Genomic DNA, 16,502 nt, shown 5'->3' with positions numbered 1-16,502 from the left:
GACATGGCTCGGATCCTGAGTCACTGTGGCTGTGGTGTAGACCAGCGGCTGCAGCTCCGATTCAAGCCCTAGCCTGGGAACCTCCAAATGCTGTGGGTGCGGCCCTAAAAAAACCAACCAAACAAACAACCAAACAAAAAAACCATTCATGTGTTCACTGGAGCAGCACTTTTGAGTTTCTCCAGGAACTTTTCCTTCGCATCACAGCTGTGCTGACTGGTACGGAGGCCTAGATTTCGTCCTCTCTCTGCTTTTGACACACCTTCCGCACTGAGTTCATCATTTCTAGCTTTGGGTTTAAAACGAGAGACATGCAGCTATTCCTTTAACTTGAACGCTTAGGGGCTATTATAGGTTTTGTTCGTGTTTTCGTTTTCTTTTTTTTTAGGTCCACACCCATGGCCTATGGAAGTTCCCAGGCTAGGGGTCAAAGCAGAGCCGCAGCTGCCAGCCTACACCACAGCCACAGCAGTGCCAGCTATGAGCCAAGTCTGTGACCTACACCACAGCTCCCAGCAATCCTGGATCCTTAACCTGCTGAGCAAGACCAGGGATCGAACCCGCATCCTCATGGATACTAGTCAGATTCCTTTCCACTGCGCCACAGCAGGAACTCCCTATTATAGGGTTCTTATTTAGCCTAATTTTAATATTGTGTTTCAGGGAATAGGGCGGCCCAAGGAGAGGGAGAGACATGGGGAATTGCCAGTCAGTGGAACCATCAGAATGCATAGAACACACAATTAAATTTGCTCTCTTATATGGGTACGGTTTGTGGCACCCCAAAACAATTACAATAGTAACATCGGGAGTTCCTGTTGTGGCTCAGTGGGTTGAGAATCCAACTAGTATCCATGAGGATGTGGGCTCCATCCCTGGCCTCACTCAGTAGGTTAAGGATCCAGTCGTTGCTGCAAGCTGCAGATGTGGCTCAGATCTGGCCTTGCTGTGGCTGTGGCGTAGGCTGGCAGTTGTGACTCCAATTTGACTCCTGCCCTGGGAACTTCCATATCACATAGGTGCATCCTTTAAAAAGAAAAAGAAAAAAAAAATAGCAACTTCAGGAGTTCCTGTTGTGGCTTAGTAGGTTACAAACCTGACTATTATCCCTGAGGATGCAGGTTCAATCCCTGGCCTCACTCCGTGGGTTAAAGATCTGGTGTTGCCATGAGCTGTGGTGTAGGTCACAGATGCAGCTCGGATCCTATGTTGCTGTGGCTGTGGTGTAGACTGGCAGCTGTAGCTCTGATTTGACTCCTAGCCCGGCAACTTCGATATGCTGCAGGTATGGCCCTAAAAAGAAAAAAAAAATAGTAGCATCAAAGATCACAGGTGACAGATTGCCATAACAAATATAATAACAATGAGAAAGCTTAAAATATTGCCAGAATTACCAGAGACACAGAGATGAGAAGTGAGTACATGCCGTGGAGAAAGTGGTACCAAAAGATTTGTTTCACGCAGGAACCATGAGGTTGTGGGTTCAACCCCTGGCCTCACTCAGTGGGTTTAGGATCCCGCGTTGCTGTGAGCTTGTGGTGTAGGTTGCAGACGAGGCTTGGATGTGGTGTTGCTGTGGCTGTGGTGTAGGCTGGCAACGGTAGCTCTGATTTGACCCCTAGCCTGGGAACCTCCATATGCCAAGGGTGTGGCCCTAAAAAAAAAAAAAAAGACCAAAAAAAAAGGCAGTACAACTTTATTTTCTCCTTTTTTAGCGTCTCTCAAAGTCATTGGACTACATAAAGCGATCGTTATAACACTGTATCATTGGGTGTTAAAGGGAGGTGGTGGTTGGCAGTTACGGCTCTGGGACCCGCCGTGGCAGCAGGTATTGTAGCTCTTTCCCTCATCTTGTGCAGTTTCTCTTTGGGAGATGGGAGCTGCCAAAACCCCAAGATGGGTTGGTCCTAACAGAGGGTGTGAGGGGATCTGGTGTGCTGTACAAGGAGGGTTCAAGGAAACCTTATGCACTCTGTCCAATACTCGCATCTTCGTCTCTATGGTGGCCTCTGCTGCAGACTTTGATTTCATGCAGGTGAAAACTGACATCTCGCCTCCAGCCCATGCTCGGAATTCCTGTCCGATGCCTGACTTGGTATCATGCTGTGTGAACCCAGGTGCTCTCCTGTGCTGACCAGAAGTGCAGCGACAGTAATACCTTATGGAGGAACTTTTGACCAATGGAGGACAAGACTCAATAGATAAATGTTTTCCCCTTTCTTTCACTCTTGAGGTGGTTCAAATTTGGTCGCATTTCCTCAGGGTTCTAAGTCATGTGGGATAGAGCAACTAGTCACTTGTGGTGGCTGCCTTGGTAATGCACCCCTCTGTATGTATACAGTGGAATACTACTCAGCCATGAAAAGGATGAAATAATGTAGCAACACGGGTGGACCTAGAGATTCTCATACTAAATGAAGTAAGTGAGATAACGACAAATACCATATGATATCCCTTGCATATGAAATCTAAACTATGATACAAATGAACTTACAAAGCAAAAACACATTCACAGGCTTAGAAAACAAACTTTATGTTTACCCAAGTGGAAAGGGGTGGAGGGATAAACTAGGAGTTTGGGATGAGCAGATACAAACTACTACTAAACTATATAGTGTACAGAATAGATGAACAATAAGATCCTACCGAATAGCACTGGGAACAGCATTCAATGTCTTGTAATAAATGATAGTGGAAGAGAGTCTGAAAAATAGTATCTATAGCTACATCTATCCCTATCTATCTATCTCTCCACCTGTCTGTAACTGACTCACTTTGCTGTACACCAGAAATTAACACACGATTGGAAATAAACTATACTTCGCTGTTTGGCTTTTCCTTTTCCCCTCTTGCACTCTCTCTGTCACTCCCCTCTACCTCCCCGAAATGGCACTCCCAAGGAAACTTGCCTATAAAGCTTTGCTTCAAGCTCTGTCTTCAGGGAGTCTCAGCCAGACAATTCCTTTGTTTCATTTGATATATTCTCAAGTGATTTCTTTAAATAAGGGAGGTATGACAGATACAATTCCTCACATGTCTGAAAATGTTTCTGTTCTACCTTACACTTGATTTTGTTTGGCTGGTTGTAAGATTGTGGATTTAAAGTAATTTCCCTCGGAACTTTGAAGGCGCTACTGGGTCGTTTTCTTTTACTTTCCAGTACTGTTAACGAATCATCTACACCTGAAGCCAGTCTGATGACATCCTTTGTGGGGGCATCTGCTTCTACCCACCCTCTGCTCTGGCGGATTTAAGAATTTTCTCTTTGTTCTTAAGTTTTTGAAATTTCACTGTGATCTATCTAGAGGTGGGGCTTTTAATTCTTTTTTTCTGGGAATGTGCTGGACCTTTTTAATATGCAAACTTGGTTTTTAACCTAGGAAAAGTCTTCCTTTTTATTCTTCAGTAATTTCTTGCCTTTGGTTTTCTCTTTTAAGACGTTCTTTTTATTAGAGGTGATACCTCCTAGATTAATCTCTTATTTCTGTTCTCTTTCTCCCGTGTTTATGATCCCTTGCCTTTGTTGTACCCCTGGAGAGATTTACAAGAATTTATCTGCTGCTCTTTCATCGGACTCATGAAAAATTGGGCAAAAGAGCTCATTATTGCCTTCTGACTGTTCCTTTTTTAAAAAATAACTTCTCCTTATTCCATTATCTTGGCCATTCTCTTCTATTTTGCAGGCTGTCTTCACATGTCTGGTTATCTTTATGTTTAAGAATAAAGCCATAAAGATCAGACGTGGGAGGTTGGAGTGCCTCCACTAGTCTTGTTTATTGGCACTTTTCCTTGGTACAGCAAATCAGACCTCTTTCCCTGGGGTCAGTACGTATTCATGGCTCGGTTACGGGGGCTTCAACTTCCCTGTCCTAGAGACAGCTACAGAAGGATTGGAGCAAAGAGTAACTTTCCATAGGATAGCTGTAACATCAGTCACATGAGGTCCAGCACGTGACCAGGGCTCTAATATTTGGGGGGGGGGGATCCCTTTGTACCACCCTGCACTCCCACTTCCAGACTCTTACCCATCGAAGAAGAATCTTTCTCTCAGTCCTGCGCTCTCAAAGCTATTGCATCAGAAAAGAATTGCTTATAAGTCTTTGGCTTATTTCTCCTAGTACTTAGTTTCAAGGTCTATCATTTGTTTAAGGCACATAGTCACAGACAAAATTTAGGAAATAATCTCTCCCTTGAGTAATTCAGAGATTGGCCTAGGAGGGACCTTCCTCAGTATTTTGCTCATCACATACTTGATGCTCAATGTGTACTTGTTTTGTCAATGACTCTTTAGCTGGAGATGCTTAAATCACACCTCTTCCCCCTTTTAAATTAAAGTATAGTTGATTTACAATGTTGTGCCAATTAAATAACAGGATACATTCCAGATATACAGGTCAGGATACATTCCAGAGAGTGGAGCTGTATTTATTATGCAGATAATATTATGTCTACAGTAGACAGATTGTATCTACAGAGATTGAGAAGTAGTTAGAGCCTCTTGCTGAATGTTTGGGAGAGAGAAAAGACAATTTCTAGAAAGTCTATGGACATCTCAATCTCTCTGACCTTGGTTCTGAAAGGATAGAGCATGTAATGGCACAAAATGTTTACAGAGCATCTTTTGTAAGACTGAAATCAGAATCAACATGAATGTTTAAAGGTGGAGGCGTCATTAATGGATGAATATTATATAGTCTTTAAATTATGTGGATTTCCCCTCGTGGCACAGTGGAAACGAATCTGATTAGGAACCATGAGGTTGTGGGTTCGATCCCTTCCTCACTCAGTGGGTTAAGAATCTGGCTTTGCCGTGAGCTGTGGTGTGGGTCACAGATGCGGCTCAGATCTGGCATTACTGTGGCTCTAGCTCTGATTGGACCCCTAGACTGGGAAGCTCCATATGCTGTGGGTGTGGCCCTAAAAAAAAGCAGAAAAAAAATTATGACTATGTAAAAAGCTGTATGCTTATATAAAGACTAAAGAAACATGAAGACATAAAAATAATTTCTGGGTTGGGATACTTGACCTTAAGGGTGAATTTTAAATTATTTTCCTTTTTAATGACATTCTGAGCTGGTTCTGTTAGAAATACTGAAGACATAGCCTTCATCTCTCACCCACACTTGTGCAAATTTTTTGACACATAGACAGCCAGAAAATCTTAACTGCAAGACAGCACAGAGAAGCCACGAGCAGGTTGTTTGGGCTTGTCTGAGGTCTGTCTGCATGCTCGGAGCTGTGGGTGGCATGACATTTTTTCTGCCTCCTTCCTCTCTTTCCCCAACTTCTCTCTTAGAATAAAGTGAGATTATTGCTTCATGTTTCCAACTATACAGGAAACATTATCGTGGTTTCTGCCCAGAAGTCTGCCAACCTGGTCAGTTGGCAGGAGACGTTCCTTTGGTACCAGAATGGGCACTCGGGATCCTTGGCTCTTCTCTGTCTCCCCAGGCGCTGCCTTCCTCTTCTTTCAGTGACAGAAATGACCCTGGCCCTTAACTCTTACATATAAATCTTAGAAGCATCTCAGCAAGTTTCATGAAAACTCTGTCGAGATATTTATTGCAATCACAATGAATTTGCAGCTCATCTCGGGGAGAATGGACTTGTTTATAATGTTCTCTGGAGGGATCTTGAAGAACTTTTGGTATATTTCTTCCCAGGGACTTGCTATTCTTTGACAAAACTGTATTTTTAAAACATTTAAATTATATTTCATCATTATTTGCTCCTGGTATATAGAAATTCAAGTGACTTTGGCCTATGAGAAAGAGTTTTTCAAACGCAGTTAGCTTTTTTGCCGTTGGAGTATTTCAGTACCATACATATTTCCCTTCTCTCCCTCTAGTTCTACCCACACGATCTTCATTCCTGTCTCCACTTTAAAATAGAAAAAGGAGAAGAAAATCCCTAGAGCTTGTCACTAAAATGAAATTTATAGCAAATTCATGAGATAAAGTCTTTTCCTAATCGTGATCCATGAATTTGGTTAACTTCTTAGTGATTCTCTTTCTGTGTAATAAGGCAATTGCAGTTTTCAAAGCATTAAGGCTAATATTAACTTCAGACATTCTCTTGGGTTTCAGGACACTTCTATCTAGTGCTGATTGGGGAAACGTTGTCCAGCTACCTATCTTAAAAAAAAACAAACTTGCAGGCACGGTTATGTAAAGTTAAGGGTTATAAGAAAAAAAGGAATCAGTAGAATTAGATAATACTAAAGTTACAGTTGAAAGGATATCCAGGTACATCTTGGTAGTTACTAAAAGAGTTAGAGCTGTGGGCGTTCCCGTCGTGGCTCAGCAGTTGGCGAATCCGACTACGAACCGTGAGGTTGCGGGTTCGATCCCTGGCCTTGCTCAGTGGATTAAGGATCTGGCGTTGCCGTGAGCTGTGGTGTAGGTTGCAGACATGGCTCGGATCCTGCCTTGCTGTGTCTCTGGCGTAGGCCAACAGCTACAGCTCCGATTGGACCCCTAGCCTGGGAACCTCCATATGCCACGGGAGCGGCCCCAGAAAAGGCAAAAAGAAAAAAAAAAAAGAATTAGAGCTGTTATTGCCTTGTATTTACAGCCCTTGTTTCAGGTTTCATGTTGCAAGTCTTAGTCCAATTTTTCTTTTGGACACTTGCCATATTTACTAGTTGTGTTTTGTGTAGTCTGAATTTGAGCAAACATCTTAGGAAGTCATTTGTAATTTATTAAAGTGCTTTCTGTGATGTTCTATACAGCAAATGGAAGTTTAATTATTTTTTATTAAACATATCCTTTGTCTGCCCATGGAAAAAAGAAACGAAAAGAAATTCACATGACTTTGGTTATCCTCTCTATAGTTGTAAAAATTTCTAACAATTTATATGTACATCCATTTGGGCTTGTTATTTTCAAACAATGGTATTTTTATGTCTTCCTTTCCGATCCTTATGCCTTAATGTCCTTTTTTCTTTCTTGTATTGTGTTGGCTAGAATTTCCAATACCCGAGTGAATAACAGCGGTGATGGTGGATGGTCTTGTGCGCTGCTGTCGGTTTCAGAGGGATGTTTCCAAAGTTCCCCTGAGGAGGGGGTTTCGCTCGGTGTTTGTTTGCTTTTGGTTTTTTTTAATCATGACTGAAGAGATGGATTTTTATCAAAAGGTGTTTCTGAATCAGTTGACTTGATACTTTTTTTTCTGTTTTAATCAGTTAATGTGATGCACATTTGTGGATTTTCTAGTATTAAACTAGCGTGGCATATGTGGGTTAAATTCGGTGTGATTGTTACCACATTCTTAGACTGGATTTGCTAATATTTTAAAAGATTTGCATCCATATTCATGAATGGAACAGGCTTATCATTCTCCTCTCTTGAGATGTCTTTGTCTGGTTGGTAAACCATGACTATTCATCTCTTCTCCTTTGGGCGTCTGTTTACTTCTAGAATTTTGCTGCTATAAACATTCTTATAGCTGCAACTTGATAAATACTTTGGAACACATTGCCTTGTCTTAAAGGTAAGTGAACATTCACTTTGATGAACTAATGATAATATCTTGAGATTTTCTATTGATTGTGTTCATGGTTTTTTTTTTTTTTTTTTTTTTTTGTGCCACAACCATGGTATGTGGAAGTTCCAGGGCAGAGATCAAACTCATGCCACAGTTGTGGTCTTTGTCACAGCTGTGGCAACACTGGATACTTAACCCGCTGCACCACATGGGAGCTTCTAGGCATCATTTTCCTTAATATATGAGATCACATGTTACTTTCTAAAAAAAGTAATAGATTTTAATTTTTAGAACAGTTTTTAATTTATAGAAAAATTGAGATAGTACAGAGAATTCTCATATACCCTCTGCACAAAATTTCTCCTGTTACGAAAACCTTACATTAGTGTAATACATTTGTTACAATTAATAAATTAATATTGATACATTATTAACTAAAGCCCCTAATTTATTCAGATTTCTCTAATTTTTACCTAATAAGCTTTTTTTTTTTGCTCTAGGAGTCCATGCAGGATACCACCATACTCTTAGTTGTTGTGTCTCTTCAGAAGGCCATTGGCTGTGACATTCTCAGACTGTCCTGGTTTTTGATTACCTTGATAGTTTTGAAAAGTATTGATCTGGAGTTCCCGTTGTGGCTCAGCGATAACGATCCCCACTAGTATCCATGAGGACGTGAGTTTGATCCCTGGCCTTGCTCAGTGGGTTAAGGATCTGGTGTAGGCGGGCAGCAGCCACTCCAGTTTGACCCCTAGCCTGGGAACTTCCATGTGCTGTGGGTATGGCCTAAAAAGCAAAAAAAAAAGTACTGTTCAGTTATATTGTTAGAATGCCCCCAAGAATACTTTATCTGGTATTAATATAGTTATGTACGCCTTTTTTTTTTTTTTTTTTTTTTAGGGCTGTGCCCACAGCACATGAAGGTTCCCAGGTTAGGGGTCTAATTGGAGCTATAGCTGCCAGCCCATGCCAGAGCCACAGCGACACCAGATCCGAGCTATGTCTGTGACCTACACAGCTGACAGCAATGCTGGATCCTTAACCCACTGAGTGAGACCAGGGATCAAACCCACAATCTCATGGTTCCTAGTCGGATTCATTTCCACTGTGCCACAATGGGAACTCCTCTGCTTTATTTTGATTAATGTTTTTGAGACATATCTTTTTCTATTTCATTTTCAGTTTGTCTGTGTTTTATGTTTGAAGTGAGTTTCTTAGAGACAACATATAGTTAAAGCATATATTTAAATCTACTCTGCCAATTCCTTTCAATTGGTTTCTTTAAAAACATTTATTATTGGAGTTCCCGTCATGGCTCAGTGGTTAACAAATCCGACTAGGAACCATGAGGTAGCGGGTTTGATCCCTGGCCTTGCTCAGTGGGTTAAAGATCTGGCGTTGCCGTGAGCTGTGGTGTAGGTTGCAGACACGGCTCAGATCCCACGTTGCTGTGGCTCTGGCGTAGGCCGGCAACTACAGCTCCGATTGGACCCCTAGCCTGGGAACCTCCATATGCCGTGGGAGCGGCCCAAGAAATGGCAAAAAGACAAAAAAAAAATATTATTAATACACTAAGACTTGTCTGTCATTTTATTTGTTTTTTTTTCCCTCTGTTTTTTAGTTGTTTATTTTTTTTTCTTTCCTGTGGATTATTTGAAAATTTTTCTGAGTTCCATTTTTATTTGCAGTTTTTTGAATGTATATCTTTGTATAGACTTTTGAAAGATTGCTCTAAATAGTACATATATATGTATACACAACTTACAACAGTCTATTGGTATCATCATTTTTCTAATTTGAGTGATATACAGAAATATTACCGCCTTTTGTATCTCTTTATACTCTCCCAGTTATAATTGCCTTATATATTCCTTCTCTATGCAGTTAGGACCATGTCAGAGTTATAATTTTTTTGCTATGACTATCAAACAAAATTTATAAACTCAAGAAGGGAAGGAAAGTTATTATCTATGTTTTTGCTTACCATATTTCTTCTTCCTTTTTGATGTAACAAAATTCCTTTTATTGTTTCCATTCTGTTTAGAGAAATTCCTTCAGTCATTCTTTTAGGTAGGTCTGCTGGAGACAAATTCTCTTCATTTTCCTAGATCCAGGAATGTCTTCACTTCTCCTTCATTCCCTATAAATACTTTCTCTGCATATAAGATTCTGGATTGGCAGTTCTTTCCTTTCAGCACTTAAAAAATACTGTGCCACTTTCTTCTAGCCTCCATAGTTTCGGGTGAGAAATCTGCTGCCATTCAGCTGATTTTCTTCTATGAATAAGACATCATTTCTTTCTTATAAAAAGAAGTTTGTCTTTAGTTTTCAGAATTTTGACTTTAATATGTCTTAGTGTGTATTTCTTTGAGCTTACCCTATTTGGAGTTTCCTCAGTTTTTTGATTCTGCGGTTTAATGGAAAAGTTTCAGATGTTATGGCTTTAAGTGCTTTTCAACCTCATCCTTTTTTTCCTTTCCTAGGGCTCCATGACACAAATGGTAGAACTTTTGCCCCACAGGTCTCTGAGGCTGTATTATTTTTTTTCTTCAGTCTATTTTGTATTGTTGTTCAAATTTTGAGTAGTTTTTTTTTTTTTGTCTTTTTGCCTTTTTTAGGGCTGCACCCTGGAACTCCAAATTGAGTAATTTCTGATATTCTATTTTCCAGTTCACTGATTCTCTGTCCTCTCCATTTTGCTATCGAGTCCATCCACTGAGGGTGTTTTTTATTTCAATCACTGTGTTTTCATTTTAAAATTTTTCATTTGGTTCTTTATGTCTTTTATATCTTTGAAACATTCTGAGTTTTTTCCATTTGTTTCAGGTGTGTGCGTAATTGCCTAATTTTTACAGTGGCTCCTTGAAAATCTTTGAAGTCTTTGTCAGATAATTCTGAAGTCTCTGTCATATCATCATTGGCATCTATGAGTAGTCCCCCCGCCCCTGCCACCATTGGCTTGAGATATTCCTAGTTCTTGGTGTGTGTTACGGACTGCATATGTGTATCTCCCCCAGATTCATATATTGAGGCTCTAACGTCCACTCCCCACCCCCACCACAGTCTGTTGGTATTTGGAGACTGGGCCTTTGGGAGGTAATTAGGGTTTGATGAGGTCAGTGAGGCTGGTGCCCTGATAAGAAGATTTAGCAGAGGACTTGCTCCCTCTCTCTCCCCACATAAGCCCAGAGGAAAGGTGAGGATATGGTGGAAAGCTGGTCATCTCCAAGCCAGGAAGAGAGCTCTCCGCAGAAATTGAACTGGCTTGCACCTTGATCTTGAACTTCCCAGTTTCTCGCACTTCGAGAAATAAATTTTGGTTGTTTATGCCACCCAGTCTGTGGTATTTTGTTATGAAAGTCTAAGTGGACTGGTACGGTATGACCAGAGGTTCTCTATTTAAACCGAGAAAATTTGGGTATCATGTTATGAGACTGTGGATCATATCCAAACCTTCTGTTTATCTGGGTTGAGTTTATGTGTGTGTGTGTGGGAGAGAGACAGACAGACACTGCTCTAGCGGGAGTAGGGGAGTGCTGCCACCTCGGTACTGCCAGGTGGTGTTAGAAGCGGAAGTTGGCCATCCAGCCTCTGTTGACACAGGGTGGGAGTGGAAATCCAAACTCCCCATGTGGGCTCCACTGATCTCACAGTAGTAGGGGGTGGGGAGTGGAGCCTTATCACCACCCAGCAAGATGAGAGTCTCAGATCACTCCTGTCTTCTCTGATGCCATCCTGGCAGGAGGGACTTGGGGGTCTCATTGCAGCCTTTGCTGGCATGAGTGGTAGTGGAACCACAGTTTTTCTTCCTTAGTGTTTGGCTAGATTCAGCAGTTAGTGTCTAAAAGTTTTCTGTTTTTCTGTGCTCTTTCCTGGTGCTTTGAGCAGAACGAACAGGCTTTTTTTGGGACTATTTTTGTCTGTGTCTGCTGGCATTTTAAAATGGCTGGACTCTTCAGCACCCATTCTGGGATATGTAAGGGAGAAAGGAAGTGTAGGAACTTGGCACTGTGTTATTCCTTAGGTCCTAAGGCCCCCAGCTGGTCTGACGTCTTCCCTCCATCTTTCAAAGTCTTCTGTTTGTTTTACATACAACTTCCTGTGGTTTTAGTTGTAGTTACCAGGAGATCCAGAGAAAAGTAAGCTTTACTCCATCTTCCTAGAGGTGGAGTTCCCATACGTTGAGTTTTTAATTTTAGTTATTTTGAACTTACTTCTTAAAAACCTATTTCTATTTTTTTTTCTTTTTCAAATCTGCTTGAAAATTCTTTATGGTGTCTTATTTCATATGTATATATATTTAAAAGACTTTCTTCTATTTATTTAAACGTACAGAACATGTTATATAAACACTGATAATTCTACTTTGGGAATTTCTTCTGAGTCTATTTCTGCTGGTTCTTGTCCAAGGTACATTATTTTTGCATATAGTTAATTATTTTTCATTGTGAGTCCATTATTTTCCTTTGAATTTTATGTGTGAAACTTTAAAAGGGTTTCCTATTGAAATATAACTACATCAGTAAAGTGCACAGATCTTTTTTGTTGTTGTTGTCTTTTTGCCATTTCTTGGGCCGCTCCTTTGGCACATGGAGGTTCCCAGGCTGGGGGTCAAATCAGAGCTGTAGCCGCCGGCCTACACCACAGCCACAGCAGCGTGGGATCCGAGCCGTGTCTGCAACCTACACCACAGCTCACGGCAACGCCAGATCCTTAACCCACTGAGCGACGCCAGGGATCGAACCCGCAACCTCATGGTTCCCAGTTGGATTCATTAACCACTGAGCCACGACGGGAACTCCCCAAGTGCACAGATATTAAGGGCTCATTGAATTTTGGCTTATGTGTACGTCTGTGGAACTATCACCCAGGACAAGATAGAGAACACTTCTAGCATTCCAGAGGGCTGCCTCTGTCGTCTGTGGAACTATCACCCAGGACAAGATAGAGAACACTTCTAGCATTCCAGAGGGCTGCCTCTGTCTCTTCCCAATCAGGACCTATACCAGCAGTAACTGCTCTTCTGATCTCTGTCACCATACATTCATTTTGCCATTTTTGAATGTCATATAAATGGAATCATATAATTTGTACTTTTTACATGTCTGGCTTATGTCACCTAATATCATGTCTTTGAGACTCATCCACGTTTTTCATGTATTAGCAGTTCATTAGTTCTCATGGTTGTTTAATGTTTCATATATTTATTACATATACATTCTTAAAAAATCCTATGATTCCTTTGTCAGATATACCTACTGTAAATATTTGCTGCCAGTATATACCTTGCCTTTTTCTTCTCTTAATGGTATCTTTGGATGAACAGGAGTTATTAATTTTAATGAGATCCAATATATCAGTTTTTTCATGTTTTCTTAAAACTTTTCCATCTATATTTTCACCTAGAAACCTTATTGCTTTGTTTTAGAATCCACATTTAAACCTATGATCCCATCATGGTGCAGCAGAAATGAATCTGACTAGGAACCATGAGGTTGTGGGTTCAATCCCTGGCCCACTCAGTGGGTTAAGGATCCGGCATTGCCGTGAGCTGTGGTGTAGGTGACAGACACAGCTCAGATCTGGTGTTGCTCTGGCTGTAGTGTAGACCGTCGGCTACAGCTCTGATTCAACCCCTAGCCTGGGAACCTCCATATGCTGCGGGTATGGCCCTAAAAAGACAATGAAGGAATGAATGAATGAATGAATGAATAAAGCTATGATCCCTTCTAAATTAATTTTTGAATGTCGTGAATAAGGCGTCAAAGTTCATTTTTTAAAAACCTGGTTATTCAATAAACCCATCTATTTAAATGACCTCTGGGAAACTGCAGTCGAGCCTTTGTCATGAATCCCACACATAAATATATGTGTGGGTCTGTTTCTGGACTTTCTATGCAGTTCTTTTGGTTGATTTGTTTTGTTTTTATTGTTGCCGTTATTCCCAGCGGAGTAATAAAAAAAATCGTACAAAGGAAAAATGAATCAAGTCCTCCTGTCACTTCCTCCTCTGAGGTAAGCGCATCATTACTCTGGGAGGCATCTGTCTCTCCTCCATATGCCTTGACAACAAGCGTGTGCTCACACACAGCGTGCAGCTACACAGTCTCAGTGACAGGGGGAGATGCTGACTTGTAAGCTGAACAGAGTAGAATTTAAATGTTAATGCACCAAACAGCAACAACAGTAATAATAACCAAAAGCACTCGGCATGTGCCAGATGCTCTCCGAGTGCTTCGCATGCGCACAGTCGGCACACAGTGGAGCTCGAGTTCAAACCCAGTCTCTCTGGTTCTAGAGTCCACGCTAGTGACCAAACTAGAACAAGACACGTGAACACGGTGTTTTAGCTCTGCGAGTTAGGATTTTGCTCTTTATCCCTTGCTCACCACCACGCGCTGTTCTGACTATTAGGGATAAGTTCCTCCCAGCCTCCAGGCCTTTTCGGTCCAACAGACAATTTCTCCATGACCCACTGCTCGAGGAGTTGCTCTCCAATCTTTAACTCTCAGCCCAAACGTTCCTTCCCAGTGAGGTCCGCCTGACTTCCTACACAAGGCTGGCTTCCTCTGCCATGACCTCCTAACTCCCTTTCCCGTGCATCTCCCTTCTGGCACTCAGCATGTACGTACTGATTTCTGGAATAAGTTTATTTCCCTCGTCTGGAGGTCTGTCTTATTCACCTTCAGATGCCCAGAACGACGCCCGACCCACCGTAGGTGCACGTGAGAGTCTTGAGCTCTAGCAAACCAGCAGGGCACATAGGTCAGGCGGGGAAACAGCCTGGAGATCCTTCTCTCTCTCTTCTAATGGGGATGCAGCAAAGGTGCTAGAATCAGACAGACAGCCCTGAGTTAAAACACTGATTCGGCGACCTGTAAAGAGTTGGACTATGACCCAGCATTATGAAATCTGGTTTATCTCATATAATATTGGGTTGAAAATACTACGTTGTACATTCAAGAGTGCCTGACACATAGTAGGTACTCAATAGTTAAATGAATTAATTGAGCATTTTCGGAAGAATTAAAAGTGAATTTTTAGAGAGTTCCTGTTGAGGCTCAGCGGGTTAAGAGCCTGCCTGACTGATATCCATGAGGATGAGGGTTCAGCCCCTGGGCTCGCTCAGTAGATTGATTAAAGGATCCAGTGTTGCCATGAGCTGTGGTACAGGTCACAGACGCGGCTCACATCCAGCGTGGCTGTGGCTGTGGCTGTGGCGTAGGCCAGGAGCTGCAGCTCTGATTTGACCCCTTGCAAATGCTGCAGGAGCGGGCCTAAGGAAAAAAAAGAAAAAAATGAATTTTTAAAAGATTCTTAACCTCTCTGTACGTCTGTTTTCTAATCTATAACATAAGATCGTACATAGCTGCTGGGATTATTGTGAGAATTCAAGGACATAATCGATGCAATGCGCGGAACCCAGTGTCTCGCATGGAGTAAGTGCTCAATAAAGGGTAGCTATGGAGTTCCCGTCGTGGCGCAGTGGTTAATGAATCCGACTAGGAACCATGAGGTTGTGGGTTCCATCCCTGCCCTTGCTCAGTGGGTTAAGGATCTGGCGTTGCCGTGAGCTGTGGTGTAGGTGGTAGACGCGGCTCGGATCCTGCGTTGCTGTGGCTCTGGCGTAGGCTGGCAGCTACAGCTCCGATTCAACCCCTAGCCTGGGAACCTCCATGTGCTGCGGGAACAGCCCTAGAAAAGGCAAAAAGACAAAAGCACACAATAAATAAATAAAGGGTAACTATGATTCTTACCGAAGCTCCCTCTGTGGGCCCGGGGCACAGCGCTGTTCCTCGGTGGGTGACGCCTAGTGCTACCGCCTTGACCTGAGCCCGGTCCTGCCCAGTTCCTCCTAGGTCAGGCCTGGCCCCGGGTGCTCTGCCAAGTTCCAGAGCTGGGGCTTCTCGGACAGAGCGGTGCCCCTGGCCACCCCAAGCCACCGCAGCTTCAGCCTTGGCGCTTTCCTGCTCTGGTGTGACCCTTCCTGGTTCCATCCAAACCTTAGGGACGCCCCTGTGCACTTCCTCAGGAGACCAGGAACACCGCGACAGAGCAGAAGGAATGGATTGGAGAGGGAATTCGAGAGGTCTGTCCAGCAGGACTTTATGCCCAGTGAGATGTCTAGTGGGGGGAGGGAAGTGTCCGCTGTCTAAGGCAGTGGTTTTGCCCGGCAGAGCACATTCGGCAATGTCTGGAGACATTTTTGGTTGTTCCTACTTGGTAGAGGGGGTGTTACTGGCATCTAGTGAGTAGAGACCAGTGATGCTGCCAAATTCAGTGCCCAAAACAGCCCCCTGACGGTAAACAGTTACTCAAGCCACCGTGTCCGTAGCGCCGAGGTTGAGATGCTCTGGTCTAGGATCATTCTTGAGAATTACCAGGGCATTCGGGACACCAGGAAGAGCTGCGAGGGGGTTCCCATTGTGGTTCAGCAGGTTAGGAGCCTGACATGGTCTCTGTGAGGATGTGGGTTCGATCCCTGGTCCCACGCAGTGGGTCAAGGATCTGGCGTTGCTGCAGGCCACAGTGTAGGCCACAGACATGGCTTGGATCTGGCATGGCTGTGGCTGTGGTGTAGGCTGGCAGCTGCAGCTCCACTTGGACCCCTAGCCCGGGAACTTCCATATGCTGCAGGTGTGGCCCTAAAAAGACGAGAAAGGGAGAGGAAAGGAAGAGAGAGAGGAAGGAGCTCTGAAAAACCCGCCACACGAGCCTGTCGGTGCAGTGTACACCTCAAGGCTCAGATAAGTCTGGGGAAAACCCCACCCAGGACCGTCGGGTTCTCTGAAGTCGCAGAAAGAGAAACATCCTCACAGATCGTTATTTCTGCAGCTTACACTATTTATGATTCCAATATGCATCGTTAATACTGGTGCTGACGGTATATGCAGTTATTAATCACACTGCGGATTTAAACACAGAATGTATGTCGAATTAGCTAGAAGTGCTCAAAGGATTATAATCTTCCAGTTCGACTAGGAGATCCCTTGAATTTCTATATAAAGCAAAACAAA

At 42.8% G+C, this 16,502-nt stretch overlaps 1 protein-coding gene across 1 annotated transcript in view; it reads right to left on the bottom strand.

Moving 5' to 3' along the window:
• Positions 1–15,689, bottom strand: part of LOC125112068 (2-acylglycerol O-acyltransferase 2-like) — a 33,542-nt gene extending 17,853 nt beyond the window's left edge. The window contains exon 1 of the mRNA XM_047754328.1: positions 15,243–15,689. Within this exon, the coding sequence (XP_047610284.1) occupies positions 15,243–15,689 (447 nt within the window). The remainder of the gene's footprint in view (positions 1–15,242) is intronic.
• Positions 15,690–16,502: the final 813 nt, after the last annotated feature.

This window comes from Phacochoerus africanus, chromosome 11 (assembly GCF_016906955.1).
Source record: "Phacochoerus africanus isolate WHEZ1 chromosome 11, ROS_Pafr_v1, whole genome shotgun sequence".
In the NCBI taxonomy this organism is placed as follows: Eukaryota; Metazoa; Chordata; class Mammalia; order Artiodactyla; family Suidae; genus Phacochoerus; species Phacochoerus africanus.
The sequence above is the reverse complement of the archived record's forward strand: the minus strand, read 5'-3'. Positions and strand labels throughout refer to the sequence as shown.